The 14,834-nt window shown below is 43.5% G+C and overlaps 2 protein-coding genes across 6 annotated transcripts in view; both read right to left on the bottom strand.

Annotated features, from left to right (window-relative positions):
• The window catches only part of LOC109412137 (protein unc-13 homolog 4B), a 381,313-nt gene that overhangs the window by 202,757 nt on the left and 163,722 nt on the right, over positions 1-14,834 (bottom strand). The window lies entirely within an intron of this gene.
• LOC109412141 (NAD(P) transhydrogenase, mitochondrial) lies at positions 59-11,182 on the bottom strand. 2 transcript variants are annotated; one of them, XM_019685786.3, is made up of 9 exons: positions 10,948-11,182; positions 10,260-10,432; positions 10,060-10,171; positions 3,355-3,509; positions 3,144-3,284; positions 2,619-3,072; positions 1,606-2,557; positions 390-1,544; positions 59-331 (listed from the first exon to the last, which is right to left on the bottom strand). In XM_019685786.3, exons 2-9 carry the CDS (start codon positions 10,348-10,350, stop codon positions 191-193), a joined length of 3,201 nt encoding a protein of 1,066 aa, XP_019541331.2. In that variant the 5' UTR covers positions 10,351-10,432; positions 10,948-11,182; the 3' UTR covers positions 59-190. The 2 variants fall into 2 exon arrangements, with proteins under 2 accessions (XP_019541331.2, XP_019541332.2); XM_019685787.3 differs by having other exon boundaries at positions 10,952-11,182.

Below are 14,834 nucleotides of genomic sequence, written 5' to 3'. Positions count from 1 at the left end.
GTAGATCTTCTGCAAGTGCTTTCTGAACCAGTTTAATCAAGACAACAAATAAAACAGCTTATTTCGACATCATCTCCATTCGAATCACATTTATTTACACATTTCACCTAGTTTCAAAGCATCATTCAATGGCACGGATAACACATTCAAATAGACACGATTTACCCTATCACACGCAGCACATTCACAGTCAGGCTTCCTTGATCTTGGCCAGCAGGGCATCGCAAGTCTTCTTGGCATCACCCAGCAGCATGGACGTGTTTGGTTTGTAGAAGATTGGGTTGTCAACGGCAGCGTATCCGACACCAAGCGAGCGCTTCATCACAACGACCTATAAGAAAAAATATTTTGAGTATTTCAATCACCAGAAATCAACTCACTGATCTCACCTGATCGGCCTTCCACACACGCAGGACTGGCATTCCAGCAATAATCGAGTTGGGATCATCTTCCGCAGCGCTGTTAACAGTATCGTTGGCACCAATGACCAAAACCAAGTCAGTTTCCGTGAAGTCGTCGTTGATTTCCTCCATCTCCAGGACATCGTCATATGGAACGCCAGCCTCCGCCAACAGCACATTCAGCTGTCCAGGCATTCTTCCGGCAACTGGGTGGATACCAAAGCGAACCTTCTTGCCATGCGACTTTAGAATATTGACCATTTCGGCGATCGGATATTGAGCCTTCGCAACGCACAGACCGTAACCCGGAGTAATGATGATGTTCTTGGAGTTTTTGATCATGTCGACAACTCCTTCCACGTTCACTTCTGTATGGGTTCCAACGATTTCAGCAGGTTTACCTCCTCCAGTTGAGGATGTTCCGTACCCTCCTAGGATAACGTTCGCCAGGGATCGGTTCATTGCCTTGCACATGATGTAAGACAGGATAGCACCGGACGATCCAATCAGCGCTCCGACAATGGTCATGAGATTATTGTTCAACATGAAGCCTTCAGCGCACAGCGCCCAGCCGGAATACGAGTTCAACACGGTGATAACTACAGGCATGTCAGCGCCGCCGATAGCAGCTGTCAACGTGACACCCATAGCCGTGGATAACGCAGCAGTGGTTCCCAAAAGTCCCAATCCACCGGCCATAGTTGGTTCCATGTAGAACATGGCCATAGCTCCCAGGTTTCCGGCCAACAGACCAGCGTTGATCATATGTCGACCAGGCAGCAACAGTGGAGCAGAATTCAGGATACCTTGCAGTTTTCCGTACGCTACAAGAGATCCACTGAAAGTGACACCACCGATGTACGTTCCCAAGAACAGAGCAGTCTTCAGAACATTGGCAGCAGGATCAGTTGCCAAAGTAGGGAAGTCATGCATGTAAGTCGCCACACAGGTTAGCACTGCTGCAGCACCCACCAAGCTATGGAAGGCCGCAACAAGTTGAGGTAGATCTGTAATCTGAATTCTCTTGGCGATAACTGATCCAATCAGGCCACCAATACCGGCAACTCCTCCCATTTGCATCAGAACTTCAGTGCTGGGAGCCATGAAACCCAGGGTTGCGGCAATACCTCCGGTAACACCGATCTGGAATTAAAATTGATGTTTAGCTCATCCTGTAAAAGTGGATATCTATCTCATAACCTACCATTCCAAGCGAATTTCCCAAGCGGGAGGTCTTTTGCGATGACAGACCAACCAAAGCTCCAATACAGCACAAGCTAGAGGCAAGATAGGCCATTTGATGGATTTCGGGCATTTGTTGTAGGGCAGCTAGACCGTAACCTCCCAAGAATAGAGCAGCAGGGATACCGTACAGGTAGTTGTGCTCCGGTGGGTCAGTGGGCCTCTTGAACATGTCTAACATACGCTGAGTGACCAGGAAACCACCGAAGATGTTAATGAAGGAGATCAGGGCAGCGCTGGCAGCTAGAGTTTCAATCGTATTCGTTGGGGTTACACCACCACCCATCATCAGCAGTCCACCTACAGCCGTGATACCAGAGATTGCGTTCGTAACCGACATGAGAGGCGAATGCAGAGCCGGAGTCACTCCCCACACGGTGTGATAGCCGACAATTCCAGACATGGCGAAAGTTGTCATCATGGTAGTGAAAGCTGGATTGGGCGAGATGGCACCCAAGCCAAGCAAACTTCCCAATCCGGTGGAGTACATCAAACTGCTCTTCAAGGTTTCGTTGAACGCATTTGGTGGTTGAATTTCGACTTTAGTTGCAGGCGTTGCTACGGCAGCTACCGCCGGTGGTGGTTTAGCTGACACGGAAATAACCGGTGGTGGCCACATCAAGTTTCCATCCTGCAGCACAATACTTCCTCGTACAACCTCATCCTCTAGGTTGATGTTGAAGTGGTCCTTCTCGCCCATCGACAGCAAGAACTTTGAAATATTATTCGCGTACAGAGTTGAGCTTTGCGTTGGTAGCCGACTTGGGAAGTCGGTCAAACCAACGTGGACCACATCGTGAACGACTTCAACCTTTCCGGGAACGGTTGTCGCAACGTTGCCTCCTGCTTCAGCTGCCAAATCCACAATGACGCTACCAGGCTTCATCGACTTGACCATCTCTTCGGTGATAAGACTGAAAAAATTAGAGAAATATTAAAAAAAAATCTGAACAATACAAGTATAAAGAAACCTACATTGGAGCCTTTCTTCCGGGAATCAATGCGGTTGTGATGATCACGTCAACTTCCTTGCACTGCTTGGCGAACAGTGCCATTTCAGCCTCAATGAACTCCTTACTCATTTCCTTACTGTAACCCCCGGCCGTGGAACCATCCTCCTCAATGTTGATCGTCAGGAACTCGGCTCCCATACTTTCGACCTGTTCCTTCACAACCGGACGTGTATCGAAAGCCCTCACGATGGCTCCCATACCGCGGGCCTGGCCAATGGCGGCCAACCCAGCGACACCACCTCCGATGACAAGGATCTTCGCCGGTGGAACTTTGCCGGCGGCGGTGATCTGACCCGTGAAGAATCGCGGGAAATGATTGGCTGCTTCAATAACCGCTCGATAGCCGGAAATGTTGGCCATCGATGACAGCGCATCGAAGACCTGAGCGCGAGAAATTCGCGGAATGGCATCCATAGCTGAGGAGACGAATGAATGATAGTGACACTTCCACACCTAAATAGAAGTTCAATATGATGAGTACACTTACCAAATGCATTAAGTTTCTTCTGAGATAGCTTATCTATCAGATCCTTGTTTTGCGTTGGATAAAGGAATGAAATTAAAGTTGAATTTTCCTTCAAGGCGGGAATTTCGTTGTCCATTGGCTGTCTGACCTTAAGCACAATATCTAGGGAAACAAAAAAGGTGCAATTATGGAAAAAATCGGAACGCATTCTGAAACACGCGGCTGAACTTACCGGATTGGAATGCTTGCGACTTGTCGACAATATTGGCTCCAGCAGAGGTGTAGTCGGCATCCCGGAATTTGGCGTCAAATCCAGCACCAGATTCCACGTTCACCTTGAAGCCCTTCTTGACCAAGGTGGCCGTTACCGCTGGAGTTACGGCAACACTGGAAATTTCAATGCATACTTTTTTAGAATATGGGGCAGTGGGTGCACATGTAGGTCAGTATAGCACGTTCTCAATTTGAGCAAAGTTGTAACAATCAAACGTTAGGCGGCTGCGATTGCATATGTGACTGGTCTGAACACTACTACATGAAGGTCTGTGATGTCCTATGTCAATTTAAGCATGATGTTCCTGTGTGACTACCAAAGAACCGGAAAATTGCAAACCGGGAAAGGCAGCCATTTGCGATTAGCAGTATTATAGCGGTATACACTATAGTGCAACGTTGAACGATATAACCGCAATATTGAATCTATTCCGAAGAAGTGGTCTGCTTAATGAAATACACCGAGGGTGAAGACGTAAAGTGGAGTCAGCTGTCAACGCTATCTTGGCTGTCAACAAAACAGCTTCGGCGTAAGAGGAGGAACATCCGCCACTATGCGGTAGACACTCTTGATGTAAGGTACGCGTTCAATAGCGCCAGGTAGGTGGTTTTTGCCTTCGTGCTCCAATCTCCTTGAGTACAAAATTCGAAGCAGTAGCATGTGCGTGAGAGAAGCGCATTTGACCTCCAACAAAGCCCTGGTCAAACTGGCGGTCCACGAGGAGGGCGATCCATTTCAGAGACCCCTTGATCGCTTGGTCGGCTTCGGGTACCCACCAGACACTGGCCACGAGGGGAGCAGGCCGTCCTGCTTTGACACATTCACGGGACTGATCGAACAGGCCCCAGGCATGGTGTCGATTCCGAGGGCTCCGCAGATGATTGATCGAATGGTTCAGTGCGTAACGTCAATCCGGAGAAACTTTTTTTTTTTTCCTTCCCTCATCTGTAGAGCCTTTTAACCACTGCGTCCATTATTTAGGAATATTGTGGTATGACCCATATTTAATTTGGTGCTAGTCAAGTATCCTGTCACAATTGAGCTGTGATGGACAATGGTTGATGTAACACCTGATCCCAACTAGGCACAACTCGTTTTATAAAGTTTATTACCCTGTTGGGATTACTTTTCCAAATTTCCAAGGGCTCTAGAAACCCTTTACCAAATATCGCCAATCTGTGATGGTACAGCACTCCGCAGTTGCAGAGTAAATGCTCGGTAGTTTCGCTTTCCATTTGACAGAAACGACACTCGGAGGATTGGATTTTTCCAATCTTACATAGATGATATTTACTCGGGCAGTGGCCAGTCATCAGACCAGTAATTACCCTGAGATCTCTTTTGTTTAGATTCAGTATGGACCTGGCTTTTTCTGCACTGGGTTTTATGAACCTTTTTGCTTGCTTGGATGTATCCGTGGCATTCCAATTAGATTCTACCGTGGACATTTCCCAAGTTTTTAGTTTCATCCGAAGAGCACACTCAGGAACTCCACAGAAAAGTTCAGGGCCTACAAAGCTTGATGCCGCACCCTGTCTAGCTAAATTGACGGCGTTTTCATTTCCCAGAATTCCACAATGACCGGGCACCCAGTATAAAGTTACCTCGTTCCTACTGGCCAATTGCTTCAGAGAAATAATGCATTCCCACACTAGCTTTGATTGACACGTGAAAGCTTTTAGCGCATTTAGAGCCGCCTGACTGTCCGAAAAAATACAGATCTTGGCAAACCTATAATTTCTTTTCAGACAAATGTTGGCACACTCTAGAATGGCTTGAACTTCCGCTTGAAATACAGTGGGACTGCATCCCATTGGTATAGCCTTACTGATACCGGGGCCAAAAACACCAGCTCCAGTATTTTCTCCCATCTTGGACCCATCAGTATAAAATACAATAGAACCTGGACGTAAACTTGGCCCACCAGCATCCCAAACATAGCGACATGGTTTCACCACTTTGAAGGGAACATCATAGTTGGTCTTCGTTATCATCCAATCTTCTACTGTTTTTATATCCATGTTTAATATGAAGTCTTTGATGATCCTCAAATGTCCAGCAAGATCCCCGTCTAGGACTTTATTGTAACGTATAAACTGCAGGGCACATTTTGCCGCTTGTAGTTTAACAAATTGATGCAATGGCAGTAAATTAAGAAGGGCATCCAAAGCAACTGATGGAGTGCTTTTCATTGCTCCTGTCATAGATATACATGCAAGTCTTCGTAACTTACTTAGCTTCTTTTGACAGGTTACCTCATTTGTTTTGGGCCACCAAATAAGTGAAGCATAAGTAATCTTAGGCCGGACTATTGCAGCATAGATCCAGTGAATCATGTTAGGTCTAAGACCCCAGGTTTTTCCTAAGGCTTTGCTGCAGACCCAAAGGGCATTGGTACCCTTGGTTAGAACATTGTTTAAATGAGAATTCCAATTCAGTCTTTTGTCCAAAGTTACCCCAAGATGTTTAACTTCTTCTGAGAACTGAATTTGAACTCCATCTAAAGAAGATTCAGTAAGATTTATTTTTAACCTTCTAGTAAAAGGTACAATTACAGTTTTGAAGGGTTAACGTTTAATCCCTCCTCTCGGCACCATTTGATGGTAACATTCAACGCAGATTGTAGCCGACTAGATATCGTGTCGTCATATTTTCTACGTATCAGAATAGCTACATCATCTGCGTATCCAATAACCTCAAAGCCTTGATTGATGAGTTTTTAAGGAGTTCGTCCACTACCAAAGACCACAATAAGGGCGATAGTACTCCTCCTTGAGGACAGCCCTTCACAGATCTTACTGATAGTTGCGCACCTCCAAGAACGGAAGAGATCTCTCGATCTCTAAGCATCGATATTATCCATTCAATAATGCATTTATCCAAGCCCCTTGCTTCCATTGCAGAACGCATTGAGCTGTAGGATGCGTTATCGAATGCTCCTTCAATGTCAAGAAAAGCAACCACGGCTATTTCCTTGGCTTGAAACGATTTCTCAATTTTGCCGACTAGCGACTGTAGCGCTGTTATAGTAGATTTGCCTGTTTGATAAGCAAATTGAAACTTGCTTAGAGGCATTTCTACTAAGCTGGTAGACTTGACAAAGTCATCCACTATTTTCTCCATGGTCTTTAACAGAACACAAGAAAGGCTTATGGGTCTGAAGGCTTTTGGAGTTGTTTTGTCCCGCTTGCCAGCTTTTGGAATAAAAACAACACGAACCTTCCGCCATGCCTTAGGTATGTAAGCTAAAGTAATACTGGCTCTGAATATTTCGGTTAAGAGCGGACAAATCGCCTCTTTTCCATGTTGAAGTAAAGCTGGGAAAATTCCATCTTTCCCGGCATATTTGAAAGGTTGAAAAGAACTCAATGCCCATTCGACCCTCGACGGTGTGAAGATTTCACAAGCTTTTTGATAGGCATTGGTCGACCACGCATGTCTTGCCTTATCCGAGTCCTGTTCTTCATCCGAATAAGGAATCGATCCTGGGAAGTGAGTTCTCATCATTACTTCCAATGTTTCAGAAGAATCAACAGTAAAACTGCCATCTTCCTTTTTAAGACTTCTAAGACCAGAAACTTGGTTGACTAGCAGAGAGAGATTCGTGCAGGGCATCGAAACAGAGGTTTTCGGGTTGAAGATCAGTTGCCAATAGAAATGTTTTCTGACCCCTTGACGTGGAAGAACGCTAGCGTCTGCTTAATCTAGTAGGGTGTGAGAAGCCCTAGTTTCTATCCCGAAATAATATCTTATGACAGTTCCAAGCATCAGGTCCAAGAAGATGGGTCTACTACATGGACTCAAAGGCGATTTATTTAGGTTGAGCAGGACGCATGAGGGTAAGTTCAGTATGATGGTCTGTTAGTAAAAAAAAATCAAAAAAATGGGACAACCAATTCCATGTCCCTAGAGTGAAGTAGAAGGGAAGACTATAACCTTATACCTAAGTACGGAAGATTGCTAATCAACAGTCGCCAGCATACATAGGCATGTGGAGGCAGCGCTACAGTTCAACAATGGACCGGACAGGTACTCGATTATGCACCGTATCTTTATTGTATGACATAATGTATTTTCGACCAATTGTAAAAACGTCAGGGAACAACACAATGCAGTATTTGTTAATCAATACCAAGGTGAAATTTAGCAAGATTGATAAGAGTTTTTTCGTACGTTTCGTAATGCAAGAAGGGATATCTTGCACGTTGTTATCGGCTGTACAATAGTACGTTAACCCACACCCTTGCCCATACCAAAACGGAACGGAGGTGGGTTGACAGGTCATTGTTTTTAATCTCGTGTTGCGTAATACATAAGGATAGGCGGAATTTTAAACAAGGAGGAGAGATACGATAAGATGTAACACTGCGGCTGCACAGCGCTACTAATTTCGCTTGGACATACACAAGCTTGTGCTCAGTTTCCTGGAAAAGCCATTCTCGACCATGATTTTTCAAAGCTCTGTGCGACCGATACTGTCGTAAAGTACATACTTTCAAACCAATAAACTGATCAAGCGCTGGGAATTGGAAATCACAACACTCTACAATGTAGATGAGTTCTTTTGTCGATCGGAAGTGGACGAAACCAGCTTGTAACTGTCCGCAAACTCATTTACTTTAGCTGATAGACGGGCAGAAGATTTACTTTGTAGACGGCATCCGATGTGATGCACGACACAAAGGCTTCAGTAGTCTTCCAGAGAGGTCCCATCGATTAAATCTCATCCAGCAACGCTGGCTAGAACTTCTGCGCCTACGAAACGGTGATATCGCTCTGCATCGTACCGAGGTGACCGTCAGAAAAGTAGAATAACTAGCCACAGAAGTCCAATGTCGCGACTATTCGTGTGACTAACATCTAGTTTGCCACGCCCTTACAGCGTCAGTAGTGGTACTAGAAGTGTCAAATAAATTGTATTTACCAAAACAAAAGATCCTCTATCAGCTGGACAGTTAAAATCAATCAATTATTATAATTAAAGTTATAAATTTAATTAAATACGGAAAGTGCCTACAGCGCCATTGGAGTTCTAGTGTATTTCTATTGTCAGAAACGAACATTTTTTGAAGACAGCGGTAAAATCAATGGTTCTTAATTCGTTTTGGCTGGCGAATGGCGTGTTCTGAAAAATCCAACCATCCAGTACCATCTCGACCCGCTCATTCAATAATGATTGTTTTCGAACAACTGAGTTAACGTTTTAATTCAATAAACTGTTCACACTGCGATTGCGATACCTTCCGCATAAGAATTTTTGGAATTCTATTTTTGTCTTTGATTTTGTCTTCGAATTTGTGTTGATCATGTGGTAGTTTAGTGGAGAACACAGTAGGCCATGCAAAGAATGCATCATTAAAGCAACGATGGACGGTGTGCAAAACTGCGTAAGAGTTTCGGGTGAACTATGCAGCTCATTCGAATCTCGCTGGGGACTGCGACAAGGTGATGAACTCTCATGCCTACTTTTCAACATTGCTCTGGAATGTGTGATGCGACGAGCCGGGCTTAACAGCCGGGGAACGATTTTCACAAAATCCGGTCAATTTGTATGCTTTGCAGATGACATGGACATTATCGCCAGAACATTTGAAACGGTGGCAGAACTGTACACCCGCCTGAAACGCGAAGCACCAAAGGTCGGACTGGTGGTGAATGCCTCAAAAACAAAATACATGCTACCATAGACGGGGATACCTTCGAGGTGGTGGAGGAATTCGTCTACCTCGGATCCTCGGCTGACAACAACGTGAGTCGCGAACTTCTAAGCCGCATCATCAGCGGAAGTCGGGCATTCTACGGGCTCGAATCTGCGGTCTAAAAAGATTCACCCACGTGCCAAATACACCATGTACAAAACGCTAATAAGACCGGCGGTCCTCTACGAACATGAGACATGGAACATGCTCGAGTAGGACCAGCAAGCAATCGGAGTTTTCGAGCAACACGTGCTAAGGACGATCTTCAGCGGTGTGCAGGGGAACGGTGTGTGGCGGAGAAGGATGGACCACGCGCTTGCTGCACTTTACGGCGAACCCAGCATCCAGAAGGTGGCCAAAACCGGAAGGATACGATGGGCAGGGCATGTTGCAAGAGTGCCGGACAATAACCCTGCAAAATCGGTGTTTGCGACAGATCCGGTTGGCACAAGAACGCATGGAGCGCAGAGAGCACGATGGGTGGATCAGGTGGAGCGTGACTTGGCGAGCATCGGGCGTGACCGAGAATGGAGAACGGCAGCCACGAACCGTGTACTATGGAGAAATATTGTTGTTTAAATCAAAAACATAAAACAGCTTATTGGCTGCACGCCAGTAAAATTTTAGTTTTCTTCTGGCTTCATAAGCCACCATTTTAACCAGGGGCTCACTTAAAACCGTATTTAAACAGGAAACGATTTCTACGGTATTTTAATAATGAAATTCTGTTAAAATGGATTGTTAACAATCATTCACCCAAATAAACGCAAACAATCCGTTAAGGATCCGGTAATTCTTACAGCCAACTGTGATTGTGAATTCCCTGACTACTATGTTATGTCCGTTCATCGAAGATTCAAAAAATATCGCCAAAATTTGTATGTGTTTGTTGGAAAGAAGTCTTATGTAACAGTATGATGTTTTCGTCAAGTAACGCTTATATAACAAATCATCCACAACTCACCGTCTTTCGTTGACCCATCTTTCCTTGGGAACACCGATAACGATATTTTTGTACGGAATTCCCGTTGCAGCTGTTGCCGGTTTTCCATCCTTTTGCAGCAACTTTACGCTACCTGAAATGAAATTTTGAAATCAGATGTGAAACGTTGTTCCTGAAGAAAGAAAACAGAAAGGATGAGCCTGCATTTTGACCGTTTTTACCTGAAAACAACCGCAACGGATGCGTCGGCTTAGAGATGTGCAAAATAGCATCGCCTCCATAGGTGCAGAGGCGTAGCACGCCACGCGTCATCTCCGGGCTGAGGCTGTGTGTTATCAGCGAACGAGCGTACGAGTCAAACCGAATGAACGTTCGAAGGTGCAATGTGCGAATCCTGCGCGAAAGTGGTGCAAAACAGAATGAACTTAATCTAAGTTTTTTTACTGATAACGTTTACTGAGGTTATTGTAGCGAAAGTGGTTACGATTGACCTTAACTGTTGCTCTCATTTTAATATTTAGATTGTTTTGATCATATATCTAGTAATACTATCGAGCCTTACTAGCGTGTAATAAAAGTTAATACGCAAAAGGGATACTAAAATCGATCATCAATCAAATAAATTCTATCAACAAGCCCGGCTTTTACCATTTATTTTCAATCGCAGTAGGTGGGCGAATATTTCGAACCAAAAAGCATGATATTTTTTACTTTTATCCCTTTCTATACAACGCTGTACCTGCATACGCACAAGTAGCCCTCTCATACCAGTATTGGGTTATTTTTACCACCAACCAACTGCATCACCCATATTCCCATTCAGATTCACTTTCATACAAAAAGTTCTACGCACTTATATCATTGCATCCCCTCCTGAATGGCGACCCTAAAATTTGAACATCATATTACCTACGGATTTCGTATCGATGACGACGGTTGCCTTCGGTTACCTTGATGCAGCTAATATGCACCTACACTGATTCCAAGGCTTACTTTAACCGAAGGAGATTTTTACACAGAAAATAAAACAAAACGACCGGAAATAAGAACAAAAGACTATGCGCGAATCTGTGGACAGTCTGCCAAATAAATGCAACCGGCAAGTGTCTCCTCGGAGTCACTGTACTCGACTGAGATGTGGGGGAGCTTGGCGGATTCAAACAAACCGGCCTGGCTGTGAATGCTACCATTCTGCGACAGTGTTTGTAGCCCAGTCAGTCGCCATAAAGCCGGGACAGAGGGATAGATGGATAGTGGTGTGCAGCACCAATACGCATGAAAAACATTCTCACTCTCTGCGACTGGGTTCATCTACAACCTTCCGCCATAGAACCTGCGAGTAGACGTGCGTTTGCCCTAGTCGCAGCTATGTACAAGAAGAACTAAACCCAACGAACTGCATCGGTATTGTGGCGGCGAACGACCAGTGCGTCGAGGCGCGCAACCCATGGGCCGTTGATGCATGTGCTCTGTTGAACAGTTAACTCAAATTGAATGGTTCAACAAGTCTCTCTGTGCATCGCATCGCAGCTAGATCGATTTTAATATTAATTACTAAAACGCTTGAAACATGCAGCTAAATGGCGTCATTCATGTGCTATTGAGGCAGATCAAAACAAATGATAATGTAAGATGTTTATGGGACTCCCGAGTAGAAATTGTTGCAGCAGCGTATCATAGAGAAAATCGGACGAATTAAAGTGATGACTATACGTGTGACTACAGCTAAAAGTTTTATTTATTCTTGAAATTTATTTCTTGTAAAAAATACTAATCGATTTGCACGAGTTACGTGCACGGAAATCACGTCTCATGTCAACCAATTTTAAAAATTTGGGAAATTGTATCAAATTCTTTAAGCGCCTAAAGATATGCAATTTCCTGAAACCATCTTTTAAATCAGAATCAATTTACCCTTGAAGTGATGGTTTGTTTCTCATGTCTTGATTTTTACCCGTTCAACCCCAGAAATATCTATTTTCAATTATATTTTGTAAAGCCCTCTAAGTTTCGCCTTTCGTTAACATAAATCGATCTTAGCCATCTAGACAGCTATTCTTTTACACTCGCAATTTGATTTATTTCGGCTGGTGACGCTACACCGTCCATTAAAATTTTCTCATAATCAGTGATGGAAATGTTCTCATCGTGAAGGCAACCCGTGAGTGAAAACCAATACAAGGTTTACTAATGATTTCGAGAGTAAATCTGGAGCAACATTTGAAAAGGGCATACAAGCATTGGTAAACAATGACTTCACACGTCGCTCCTGAGCCCTCCTCAGCTTATTAACAAAAACTAAGACCGTTATCAGATAGAGCAAACATCGATCTTTCAGATAACGGTGTTCATTTGCGTGGGCGGGCTGCTGTTATGCCCTACGGAGCGTTTTAGAAAAAAGACACAAGACCTCTTGGGCCCTTTTCAAATGTTGCTCCAGAAATAGTGTGTGAGTTTATGCGCACACGTCTACTTCGTGAGTAAGAAGCAAAACCAAACCAAAAAAAAAATTCACGAGTTTTTTTTCGTGAAGAATTAGTGGAGGTACAGGAAGCGCATTTTAATGTGGATTTAATAGCAAATCCATGATAAACTAATGCATATGCTTCATTGTTCCTGAAAAGCAGAACTGTCAGTCGAGTTAATGCGTTTTTCATCAAAATGCAAATAGCTTAGAGCAGCTTCGCGAATCACAGGTGAGTTTTGCCCACTTCGCTTACTCACGAGTAAGGAAATACGTGTATTTTCAGGCTCCTGTTATCCGAATCATCTGCAAAACAAACAAATTGCCCGGATTTCGTAAAGATCGTACTGCGATCTTGACCGTCACCAATACGCTGCTGATAGTATCCTTAACTTCCCTCAATGTGAGAGTTGGTTCATTCCCGTCCTCTGCTGCACCAACGTAGTCATTTGCTCCGCTGCCTTGATCTCATGTTTCTACACGCAAAACAAGAAAAGCTACCAAAAATTAAGATATGCCGTTTCTACCAATTTATGTATCAAAAACGTACAGAAAATGTGATAAATCATAATCCATTCGTTGTATTAAGATGCGCTACACAGTTCCATAGCTTCCATACCACTACACACAAACACCTCCATTCAAACCCGAGAAGTTGAACCGGGTTGCGTCTAAAAATAACTTTCGCTTCGCTGCTGAGCTTCGCGTCCTATTGTCTACATGGAATTTTCCACTTGCAAACAGAACACTGCTGGATGCGGGCTTTTCAGTGCACAATGGGTCTAGAGTCGTATTTACGAAGGCAAAAATGTTTCTGCCAAGTTCTGTCATTTCTTTTTTTTTTCATTATTGTGAAATGATTACGGTCAATCAAGTGTGGCTTATCCAAAAATCTGCTGATTAATTATTCTCTATACAATATCAGAATGTTTTACAAAGTTATAGTAAATTTACAAAAATAACACTTTCGATTGATTTGATTGATTTGTCTTTATTCAAAAGACTTTCAGCTCTTGGATAAAACATTCGAATCATTAGAACTTTTCGAAAAGTTTTCAATAAATTGCAACTTTTTTGCCTTCGGTCATATTTTAGTCGAGTCCAACGATACAAGACCAATACATTAGTCACAAACTTTCAAAATTTAATTTAATTCGGTTCGCTTAGTCCTAAGGTACAGTAATTTGATAAACGGAAGTCAAAAACTAGATATAGATAGAAGGGCTCTAATTTCGTGTAAAGTTGAATAATCAATCAAGCCCAAATTTGCACCAATTAAATCAAACTCGTTGAGGAACAAGTAATCAAAATTTGAATAGTTTTGGTGGACTTTATAAAAGTTTTGAATGATTTTGCAAATGTGTAACTAGCGCCGCCTAGTGGACCATTAACTGTAAGCCCTTGACTCATTTAACAACGTTGTCGAAGACACCAACTTTCTAAGTGGTGAGAGTCCTGAGATATATGAAATTTAGAATTTGCCGTTTATTGGTGGAATTTCAAATTAAACGATCCATCACCATCCATCATGGCATCGCAAATAAAATTATTAGAAAGCCAATTTTTGAATCAGTTTAACCAGACGAACCACCCTAACATAACAATAATAGGGAATAGGGTCAACAATTGAAAATAAACTTTCTAAAACACAATATGTGTCTAAAAACTTAAAGTTGAAACTTAAACAGCTTTGTCTTCGCAAATACGGCTCTGGACCCATTGTGCAGTGTGGCGGCTGTATCACTTCCATCACCAAGCCACGTTTGTGTTGATGATGATGGCTTTCAGCCTCTTGTCTTTACATGTGCAGTTATAGCCGTGCTGGTTAGAGCGCAGGATACTGTGTATCACCATGATAGTGTCTTGGTTCGATTCCCGCCGCCGCCCGTATTTCTTTTTAAACATGTATTGGTATTTGATGCCGCCGCTGCTGCCATGATCAGTCTAAAAATAGAACAAATAATGAGAAACCAGTGCGACAGAACACACGCACACATGCGAAATTTCCCTTTTCCAGATTCTAGGAAGCCAATACAATTTTTGGTATACTGCCACCTACCAATTTTTGTATTTGCAAGGCCCTAATACAATATTTGTATATGTTTCATACCCAATTGTATTAGAATCTGCCAATCTCAGGTTGCGTGTACGTTATCCGCATCATTCATGTGCTCATCAAAGTACTGCTTCCACCATTATATCTTATTTCCGTCCGCCAAGAGACCCCCGTCCTTATCCCTACACATTTTGGTCCGCTGCACGTAGCCGTTGCGGGATGCGTTGAACTTCCGGTAAAATTTACGTGTTTCTTGAGAACGACATATCAATTCCA

The sequence above is a fragment of the Aedes albopictus genome, chromosome 1 (assembly GCF_035046485.1).
Source record: "Aedes albopictus strain Foshan chromosome 1, AalbF5, whole genome shotgun sequence".
Classification (NCBI taxonomy): Eukaryota; Metazoa; Arthropoda; class Insecta; order Diptera; family Culicidae; genus Aedes; species Aedes albopictus.
This window is presented reverse-complemented; position numbering and strand designations above follow the sequence as displayed.